The sequence below is a fragment of the Schistocerca americana genome, chromosome 1, assembly GCF_021461395.2.
Source record: "Schistocerca americana isolate TAMUIC-IGC-003095 chromosome 1, iqSchAmer2.1, whole genome shotgun sequence".
NCBI classification, from domain to species: Eukaryota; Metazoa; Arthropoda; class Insecta; order Orthoptera; family Acrididae; genus Schistocerca; species Schistocerca americana.
In genome coordinates, this window is record NC_060119.1 from 237,913,474 (window position 1) to 237,925,164 (window position 11,691).

General features: G+C 39.8%; 1 protein-coding gene across 2 annotated transcripts in view; it reads right to left on the minus strand.

The window, feature by feature from the left end:
- Nucleotides 1-518: 518 nt before the first annotated feature.
- Nucleotides 519-11,691, minus strand: part of LOC124623335 (armadillo segment polarity protein) — an 81,288-nt gene continuing 70,115 nt past the window's right edge. Inside the window, exons 13-14 of one of the 2 annotated variants that reach the window (XM_047149032.1) lie at nt 7,621-7,726; nt 519-1,514 (exon numbers count right to left, since the gene is read on the minus strand). In XM_047149032.1, coding sequence (XP_047004988.1) covers nt 1,291-1,514; nt 7,621-7,726 — 330 coding nt within the window. In that variant the 3' untranslated portion in view covers nt 519-1,290. The remainder of the gene's footprint in view (nt 1,515-7,620; nt 7,727-11,691) is intronic. The other variant, XM_047149041.1, reaches the window with a different exon arrangement.

The window sequence follows — 11,691 nt, forward strand, 5'->3', positions numbered from 1 at the left end:
AATACATCCTGCATTCTCGTAACCCTCCTGGCCTCAACCTTCAATAGTCACTGTCCTCACCCATCCAGCCCCTTGCCTGTTCCCATTCCAGCACTACACAGCCGTCATTCCACCACCACAACCAGTCTCTTTATTTCTCTCCTTTTATGCTACTCCCCCCGCCCCCCTCGGTCTAACCTGCAGCACTTCACTTCACTTCACTGTCTGCCAGCCCCATCATACTATCCCTCCCCCTCCCCGCCAGTGTCCTTCATACACCACCCATTTGCCACTCCCATCATGCATTGGTGCTGCTGCTCGCAGTGCGGTTTTAGTTGCCTGTGTGTGTGTGTGTGTGTGTGTGTGTGTGTGTGTGTGTGTGTGTGTGTGGCATCTCCACTATATGGTGAGTAGCAACTTTCCTTCTCATAATATTGTTACATTCCACCTTGGATTTTCCACTGTTTGACAGTAGGTAGGACGACACTGTTTTTACTTGTGAGGGAACATTTTCTGAATAGCAATAATAATCAAACACCTTATATTTAATAACTTTATTTGATGTTCTGGCTAAAGTAAGAAGAAAAATATATGGTCCCTACATGTAATTAAAGAATATCCAAGATACTTTTCGTCTGAAGTAGGAAAGCAAATGGACCATTCAACATACACGAAGCAGAATTACACAGCTAAAAGTACTCAGTATTATAGCAGATTTCACTACACATACATAAATGTTTTGCTACTATGATCACACACAATTTTATGACTGAGTGATATGAACAATAACTAATGATATCCCCTGCAGTGCTCAATAACAGTTACATCTAATTAAATAACTGTGCGTGAAACTCACAAATTTATTAAATGAGACACATAATTCTCACTTAAAACTGCATCTACACACCTAATGTATCAATTATGAGGCTATTAATGCAGCAAAAAAATCATCTTTCCATAATGACAGTGGCTTACACATCATTCTGTTTACATAATATTCCAAAATCTACATTACTCAGTAACATTTGCTTCCAATTCATTCATACAAAATGGAATAATGAATCAAAATTATATGAGAACACTCAACAAAATTGTTTATAAAATTTTGGTTATGAATTCTCACAAAGCTGTCATGAAATAGGAATGATAAACCTAAAATTAACATGTGAATGAGATATCTTCACTGTGGTACAGCCAGTCTGCCACACACAATAACCTTCTAACATGCAAAGTATGTCACTCACTTCACCATGAACATAAAAACATACACACGTTAATAACACTCCTGACAGACACCGCACCAAATCTAAATTACAAGTCAGTGTCATACCAAGCAGCCACTTGGTTATTGTCCTGTGGTGGCTGTGGTAATTCGTCCAAGTGGTCAAAGTTGAGGTCTGTTGATTCAGCACCTGGTACATCCATGGTGTCCATGGGTCCATAATTGGATCCACCACCGCCGCCACCACCACCAGTGGCAGGGTGAGAGTTTATGTCAAGTCCTTGAATAGAGTCTACTGGTAGCGTGTCATAGCCTGTAAAATTACTTAAATGTAAATCTACTGCTTTATGATGAACTGATGAATATAAAAATTAAATAGGAATCTGAAAAACAATTCTTAACATGGAAACAAAATCAGAAACATAGCTGAAAATTAGATCTACAAATTGTCTTGGGAGCCACAATGACTTTCTCCACCTGAAGCTTCAGTATTTGGGAACTTTGCTAATGAGAACAAGAGGAGAAAACTGAACCATTTGCCAAGTCAAAAAAATCATGCAAAGTACTGGTTTGGAAATATAAAAATCTGGTCATTTGCAGTACTCAAGAGTCGAAAGTTAAGTTAAAAGTGAAGCTGCTGGGAAATAAGTAAAAGTAACTGTTATTAAGCACGTATTTCCATACTTGTGATTTCGGTTCAATTCAAAAGCTGATGTCAAAATAAGCTGTTTACCAGTCACCTGCGAACGATCAATTTCCTCTGTGATATCTTTCCTGCCTGGAAACATGTTGTGGCTATAACTCATTTAAGTCATAACAGTGCTCAAATGTAATTAATTTTAATGACAGACAACTGCTGAAATATTCATTTTGTAAGATTGTGAACTCTACACAGGTAGGACCAAATTAAAATTATTAGACTGTATCAGTAGTATCATCCCCTCTTTTCAGCTTACACATGTCCTTGCATTCAATAGAGTACAGCTGCTTTATTGATCCACAACAAAATACCCCGTAAGTGTTGCAACTGATGTTATTAATCAATATTATGAATCTGACGCTACCGTACTTTATGCTCAGCTGATCACTTTAGACAGACTGATCTAGTCTGCTGATGTCAGGAATACTTTCACATGATGCAAGCAGTCTACAGCCTACTGTGTGTGTGTGTGTGTGTGTGTGTGTGTGTGTGTGTGTGTGTGTGTGTGTGTGCGCGCGCACAAGTGCGCTCTTATAAAAAAACTTTTATCAGGATGCAGCTGAATCAATAAGGATATGAGTTTCACAACAAGTTTTATTAACTGGGCACATTAACTGTACACAAAGGGCAGTACAAACAAAGGACAATGTGGCTTGCCCTTTACGGTGGAGTAATGTAAGTATCAAATACATCAAAGCTTCAGATGAGTAGGCCCTATTTAGATTTCCACACCCTCCCCTCCCCCCCCCCCCTCACACACACACACACACACACACACACACACACACACACACACACAAGAAAATTCACATATATTTCTCAAAGTCTGCAATAATGGTATTTTTTCCTCAAAAACTTTGTTAAGCAAGACAAAACAAACCTACCCATGTTTAAAGAAACATGTGAACTTATCAAACTTTTATCATAACATACTACAAGCTGCTATGATTATTATTCCACTAACACTGGATTTATTACAAAAAATCAAACAGATTTAGCAAGTAACATGATAAAACTACCATACAAATATTTAGTCTTTGATATACTTTTTAGTATTTTATAGTGATGATGATGGGCTATTTACTCTTCTGTGCATTTGCAGTGCTTATAACATGCTACTAAATACTTACTAAGACATAAATTTCTACATTCTGCCACAAATATATTACAATAAAGAAAGTAACTCTCTTACTCTATCTTCTATTAACACAGGTATTAGCAGTATTGTGTGTGAACACAAACTCTATAAGCAGTGGAAAGCAGTCATTAATCATGCAGTGTACTATGTATGCGTTAATATGAAAGATACCAACTTTACTAATTTATGAGTTAGGAACTGGAGATATACCGCAACTCCCTGCTCGGTGGTCAGCTGCTATACAATACAACTGTTGTTAGATTCTTGTTGATGTTATAGTACAAATACATTACAGTTCAAGCTACCAAAATTGTGATCAGCATTTCATCTCAGGCACACAGTTAAAATGTTATCTTTGAATTAGTAACTGCACAAAAATTACCTACAAACTATATTTTGGTAAATCCCTAATAACAGTCACAGTGGCTTGAAGGTCAAGCCAAGACTACAAACTGACTACCTGAGAGTTCAGTTCTTGGCCAGTTCTTCATTTTTTCCTAGTACTCAATGTGATTTTCAAGTGATGGGAAATATTTATAACTGTGAAAAATTGTATGTCTGGTGGCCAAGTGAGATAGTTCTAAGGTCAGGAGAAAGCAAGGGCATGCTACCCCTGACAGACTATGCTATAGAAAATACTGTGATGATCTTTGATTTATTGGCTGAAACATAATAAATGGTGACATGGGTCAAGTATGAAACTGTGTTCTCTATCAATTCTAGTTTGTTTTTTGGGGCTTAACACCAAAACTAGGAAAATTGACATTTAATTTGGTCTATCAAAAGAACTATCTTGCCTAATCATGCCTAGAAAAATATGAATCAGTATACTGAAAAAGAAGGTTGGGAAAGAGCACTGTATCCTCAATGGTAAGGCAACCGAATTTTATAACAATAGGTAACCATTGATGCAAGAAGAACATGCAAAAATATGAATGTGCAAAATACAATGTAGACATAAAGCACAGTAAAGCTGAACTGAAAGGGAGGAGTAGTAGTTACATGGAAACAAGAGCATACAGCAGTTGTTGGGGAACAGACACCCCCACTTTTGATGTTCAGGGAAGATGAGACAGGGGAAGCATCCAGATAACAGTGGTTGGGAGGCAACAATCGGAATAGCTGGCAATGCCTTGTGGAATAAAGTGCTCTGGTATCAGATGGTCCTTGCCCACAGGTTGTCAGCAGTTATTCATAACGACAGTTTAATGGTTAGTGATCCAAACTAAAAAGAAGCCACACAGAGCACATGACATAAAATATGGATGCTTTCACATGTAGTTATCCCTCTGATGGGGTAGGAAGCATTTAGCGAATTCATGAACAGGTGCTGCCCCTGTACCATTCATCAAGGGCATGGGAGGATACAAAATGGCCAATCTATAACACGATTTGAAAAGAAAAAGTGACAGTGACAGCTGCAGTCTTAACAATCAGACTCCCCTCAGCATTTCTCCACTAATTAACTATGAGCTATAACAGCATTATCTGATATTAGTGAAGATAAAAATGGACACCCACACAAGAGAATGCAGCATGATATACAGTGTGGTCAGAAAATATCTGAAACGCTTGTAGGGATATTGCAGGGCAGGTTGTACTGAGATATGAATGTTACGAAAAAAATTTGGTAAGTTGTGCTGTTTCAGAGTTATTTAGCATTGAAGTTAGCCAATCAGATCGGCCCGCGCGTAAATTCAAGTTTCAGCTAACGAGACAAAGCACTCGTTGGGCAACACTGCTCCTGGCAGTTATAGTTGTAATCTGTTTTATTAACAACTGGCCAGGAACGGCAATTTACTGTAGTCTATGTGATACAAATTTCAGTAACCCAGTTCATCTACAGCTACATGATTACTCTGCAATTCACACTTAAGTGTCTGGCAGAGGATTCTTCGAACAACCGTCTGACTATTTCGCTACTGTTCCACTCTTCAAAGGCAGGTAGGTAAAATGATCACTTATTTTTCTGTATAACCTCTGATTTTTATTTTATTATGATAATCATTTCTCCCTATATAATTAGCAGACAATAAAATATTTTCACATTCAGAGGAGAAAGTTGGTGACTGAAATTTCATGAAAAGATCTCACGGCAATGAAAAATGCCCTAACTCGCTTGTCATATCCATGACACCGTGTCCCCTGTTTTGCAATAGGTCTAATATTAAACGAGCTGCCCTTCTCTGGATTTTTTCAGTGTCGTCCGTTAATCCTATCTGGTAAGGATTGCATACCACACAGCCAAGGTCTTCAGTAGAAATGTTGCATCTTCCAAGTGTTCTGCCAATAAAACACAATCTTTGGTTCGCCTTCCCCACAACATTATCTATGTGATCATTACAATTAAAGTTGTTCGTAATCGTAATCCCTAGGTACTTAGATGAATAGACAGCTTTTAAATTTGTGTGATTTATTGTATAGGTGAAACTTAACAGATTTATTTTCATACTCATATGGATGACCTCACACTTTTCCTTTTTCAGAGACCATTTCCACTTTTCATACCATACAGATATTTTGTCAATCATTTTGATGATGATGATGATCATCATGATGTTTGGTTTATGGGGCGCTGAACTGCACGGTTATCAGCGCCCATACAAATTCCCAACCTTTGCTCAGCCCAATCTCGCCTCTTTCATAAATGCTGATGAAATGATGAAGACAATACAAACACCTAGTCATCTCGAGACTGGTGAAAATCCCTGTCCCCGGCAGGAATCGAACTCGGGACCGCGTGCTAAGGAAGCGAGAATGTGACCAGAGACCACGAGCTGCGGACTCAATCATTTTGCAATTGGTTTTGATTTTCTGATTAAATAAGAAGATGGTAAATGACTGCATCATCTGAAAATAATAGAGGGTTGTTCTGATTGTCTCCTAAATTGTTTATATAGATTAGGAACAGTGTCAGAAATCTTCTGGAAAACTAGAAATATGGCATAAATTTGAGATCCCCAGTCAATATCACTCATTACATCATACGAATAAAGAGCTAATTGTGTTTGACAAGAACAATATTGTCTGAATCTGACATGTCACAAGGCCTTTTTCTTAAAGGTAATTAATAATGTTTGAAAACAATATATGTTATGCAATCCTACTGCAAATTGTCATCAGTAAAATGTGTCGGCAATTCATAAGATTAGTCCTACTTCCTTCCTGAGTATTGGTGTAACCTGTGCAACATTACATTATTTTGGTATGGATCTTTTGTCCAGTGAGCAGTTGTATATGGGGCTATTGTATTAGCATCCTCTGAAAGAAGCCTAACTTGTATATGATCTGAACCCAAAGACTTGCCACTAAATGTGATTTAAGCTGCTTCGCTACATAAAGGATATCTACTTTTAAGGTACTCATGTTGGCAACTGTTCTCGATTCGAATTCTGGATTATTTACTTGACCTGCTTTTGTGAAGAAACTTTGCAAAACTAAGTTTAATAATGCCATCTTACGACACTGTCACTAATAATATTACCACTGGTATTGGGCAGTGAAGGATTGAGTGTGTCTTGCCTCTGGCGTACTTTAAATATGATCAGAATCTCTTTGGATTTTCTGTCATTTCAATGCAGTTTTTCCACAACACACATCAGTTGTTTTACTCCATGCATAGAATAGCTGAGATTATGGTCTTATGCCAACTGTATGACTGTTGCAATGTGGAAATGAATTGTGCGCCATTCTTGGGATTAATCACACCAATATCAACTAAGTTTCATCGAATGCTGAGCAACATTGGCTGTTTTGAAGCAGTTTCAAAACACAGATTATCTGATGTGCACTATTATTTTACTGAGCTTTGTTAGGTACTTAGCCTGCATCTGAATTGGTTTTGCTGAAGCACAGGCATATCTGGAAAAGTAACTTACTGGGAAAAATTAAAAATACTAGCTAAGAGGAGCATTCTATCAACCAATGTCAATTGCTGACAACTTCTGGTCATAATCTTTTCCTTTGTATCTTCTTGAGGCAAATAATTAATAATTGTACCAACTCTTCCATACGGATGCCACAATGTTGCAATGATCTAGGTGGTCCGATGAATGACAACTGTAGCACTGTAACCACCATATATCTTTGAGCTGACAATAAATAGTTACTTAAAACCTCAGTACTGAAGATGATATGCATTTTCTTCTTCAACAACCCTTACACTACCAGATACCTGAACTTTTTTTAAAAAAAAGTTGGAGCTGAATTGACAGTATTAATTGCTAAATAAATCGAAGTGTCAGCATCAGCAATGGGACTGTAAATATTAACTGCAAACCGGTTATTATCCCTGTGTTAGTACAACAGCATTTTACAAATAAAGTGGTTGGGCTTTATGACTGACTCATTATAAAGTTACTGATACAGTAATTTAAATGGTCATGGATTTTTGAGTGTATCAAAAAAGTGATATATTTCATTGATTCAAGTTGATAACATATTTAAATGAAATTCTCATGCCTGTTAAGAGAGACATTTATATGAGGTAATAATTCCTTTTTTGTGGCCTGAAACACTGATACAATTTTAAGTAGCTATATTTACTTGCATATATTTTGGAGGATGAGGGAACGAACCTACCTTGCATCGGATACTGACGACCTCCATGACTGCTGTGAACACTAGGTGGTCCCTGTCCATACATTACTGCTGAATAGCCCTGGTCTGGGCCTAGTGCAAGCATATCCTGCAATGGGGTAGCAGATGCAAACAACCACATACAAATCATGCTTTATAAAACAATAATAATAAAAAACCAACACCGCTGGACTTTGGCGCAGGCTTTCATAACTGGGCCTCTACGTATAACTGATGGGAATATCTAACATAACACTTATCATGCAAAAATAAAAGCTAATGAACTATATATAAACACACAACACACATACACAGTAAAACAAGTTCAAAATACTATATATATATAAAAAAACAATGGAGTAATTTTTAATATGATACACAGAATTTCATACATTAATGTAGTTTCCAAGGTTGCACTAAGATCGTTTTTCTACTAATTTAACTGAAGTATTTTGCTCTGCTTACATTTCACAGACCAATGATCTTCGAACTCGGCTGTGTAATTTTTTTTTTCTTTCATTTTCATTTTGCTCAGAAAGACCAGCAGAAGACATATGTTGACCTGATGATCCAAGTGAATATTGCATAACTCTCATTTTATTATAAAGTGAAAGAGCAATGTAATATGACTGCTCCATTTTCATCACTTCTTACAAGAATACAGTGTGGAGTCAATGGATTAATTTCCCAGTACTGATTACTACTGCAGGTTATCTGCTGTAGGCTCATTGACAATGGCAAATGGTAGTAGCTGTTCATATTGTCACCAACAATGTTGAAAATGTTACTTATGCTGCATACATAACTAAAAAGTACATTACGATGGATACCGAATTTCTCAGTTGCAGTCCTTACCAGACTAGGTGCACATTAATTTCATGTGACTCACTGGCCTGGTGCAAGTCTTTCAATTGGACATCACTTCGGCAACTGGCGTGTCCCTAACTTACCACAGTTATCAAATGGGGGAAACAGGATCTACAGTTTAACATAGAATTTGAGTTACATGTGATTTCAGTGACTCCTCGCGTTGTTGAGAGGTGAAGGCTAGGTTAAAACGCAGACTGAAAAAGCCAAGGTTCAACCAGGGTTCGATATCACGACTTCTTCATTTCGAGTCAAGTGCTTCACTGCTAAACCACCAGGCCTAACTAGGTGTACATTCATCCAAAATTTCACAAGGAAAGGGAGATTCTTCTGAAATAATCCAATTATTTTGGAACCTCTTATGACAAAATTCACTGAACCCTATCATGAAAAAAGCATATAATTTACTCTTGTTTCTCAAGAAAGGGTGGTACTAAACTGAAACAAATGTTTACAATGAGTGATTTGTTCAACTCCTCGCAAGAGCAGCTACAAACACATAGCCAAACTACTTTTAATGCTACTTTGCGTGATTAACAAATCCAGAAGCATCCTCACATATGAGCATGCCAATATGAAACTATTAGCTAATTAGCAGCAGCTCCAAATAATGAAATAATTCTTGATAAATAAGCATAAAATAAGACCTCAGAATAAAAAAAACCATGCTTCTACATCATAGATAATTTAGTGTTTTTTTTTTACCTTAAAATACACAACTTAGCCTTGTCAAGTTGCCAGTTCAAGTATTTGATTACCTTGAGGAATATTTTCAAACACAGAGAGCCAAAAGTAAGTACACAGTACAGGCTTAAGAAATGAATTATTTCTTGTGAAGATATCTGAAGTAGCAGCAAGCTATGATATTGACAAGTGTATAGTTTCTTCATGTAACAGCTTTCATTAGTTACATCAGATGATTTCCTACAAGACACTGAGAATGTTAAATCTTGTAGAACCAAACTTACATTACAAAAACTGATATACTGCCTCTGCATCTCATGCTAAAAGTAATGCAGTAAACAAATATCTTATTTTTGGAAATTTCTCAGTATTTTCCCCAATTACTTTTAAAACAGCAGAAGTTCACCATTATTATGCAAAATTCTCAATCAATATATGTGGAGAAGATGAAGGGGGCTTGATATTTCCTAGTTATTACAAATGTACAGGTGTATTCCAAAAGCAGCCAAATGGAACAAGACTTTTCAGTCAGCTATCAAGATACCTTTAAATGTAACAGCACACAACCTACATACACGGGGTATTTAGTGTTTCTATAACTGAAATGAAAAGGAAAAAAATGGCCAAATTGACCTGCTATTGAAGGTTTCTAAAGCAGAAATATACTAGACAAGAAACTACTCACTCAGGGGAAGTTCAATGAACTGCTATCTTCTAAAGAGAAAGCACACACAATTCTCAACACTATTCATTAGGGTTTTAAAAATCTCAATTACTTCAGACCATGCAATCCAATATGGTACAGCAGAAAGAGTAGCACAAGATGTGGAAGGTGTAAGTGTGTGTGCTGTTGAAGTACGCCTGGTACATGGAAAAGCAAAAGGGTAAAATGACATACGCAGCCTTTGAAAAACTTAATCTGACACAATGGAAACTTAAATTAGTTTCTCAACTAATAATTACCATATTATGAAAAACTAAGCAAAACATACTGCACAAACTTCCGTGAACTAAGAAACAATTTGAAATAAATCACAGCTGGACAAATGAAAAATAGAAAGAAAATTGGAAGCAGGCAATGAGGAAAGAAAAAAAAGGTAGGTCGCAGGTAGGGGATGGGGACAGGGTGGAGGGGGGAGGGGGAGGAGAGGGAGAGAGAGAGAGAGAGAGAGAGAGAGAGAGAGAGAGAGAGAGAGAGAGAGAGAGAGAGAGAGAGAGAGAGAGAGAGAGGGGGGGGGGGAGAGAGAGGGGGGGAGAGAGAGAGGGGGGGGGGGAGAGAGAGAGAGGGGGGGAGGAGAGAGAGAGAGAGAGAGAGAGACGGGAAACAGAGTGGATGAAAGGAATGAGCAGATGAAAGGTGATGGAGGAAGCAGCAGGAGACAAAGTGTAACAGATGAAGGCCAGGGGAGAGGGGGAGCAGATGTAGTGACGAAAGAGGGAACAGGGGATGGAAAGAGGAATGGGGAGGGCAACATGAGGAAGGGAGCATGATGGGAGGAAGGGAGGGTACAGTGGGAGGAAACAGGAGGGGAATGGAGGCAGAGGGTGGGAATGGGGGCAGATGGGGTGACAGGGAGAGAAAAGGGGGGCAAAGGGGAGAGCAAAGGTGGGGCAAAGGGGAGGGAAAAGGTGGGGCAAAGGGGAGGAAAAAGGTTGGGCAAAGGGGAGGGAAAAGGTGGGGTAAAGGGGGAGAGGATGGGCAAAGGGGAGGGAAAAGGGGGACAGGATGAGCAAAGGGGAGGGAAAAGGGGGAGAGGATGGGCAATGGGGAGGGGAAAGGGGGAGAGGGATGGGCAAATGGGAGGGAAAAGGGGGGAAAGGGGGAGAGGATGGGCAAAGTGGAGGGAAAAGGGGGAAGAGGATGGGCAAAGGGGGCGATAGGCATGCAAAGGGAGGGGAGAGGGGGGGCAAAGGGAGGGGAGAGGGGGGCAAAGGGAGAGGAAACGGAGGGAAAAGGGATGAAAGGGAGAGGAAAGGGGGGGCATATGGGAGAGGAAAGGGGGCATAGGGGAGAGGAAAGGGGGCATAGGGGAGAGGAAAGGGGGCATAGGGGAGAGGGAAAGGGGCATAGGGGAGAGGAAAGGGGGCATAGGGGAGAGGAAAGGGGGCATAGGGGGAGAGGAAAGGGCAGGAGAAAGGGGGCCATAGGAGAAAGGAAAGGGAGCATAGGGAGGAGGGGAGAGGAAGAGGGGTTGTAGGAGTCGAGGAAAGGGGGGGGTGTAGGGGAGGAAGGGGAGAGGAAAGGGGGGTGTAGGGGGAAGAAAGGGAGGTGTAGGGGGAGGAAGGGGAGGCGTAGGGGGAGGAAGGGGAGAGGAAAGGGGGGGAGGAAGGGGAGAGGAAAGGGGGGGAGTAAGGGGAGGAAAGGGAGGCGTAGAGGGTGGAAGGGGAGAGGAAAGGGGGGAGTAGGGGGAGGGATAGGGGAGGGAAGGGGAGAGGAAAGGGGGGAGAAAAGGGAGGTGTAGAGGGTGGAAGGGGGAGGAAAGGAAGGGGTTGGGTGAGGAAGGGGAGAGGAAAGGGGGGAGG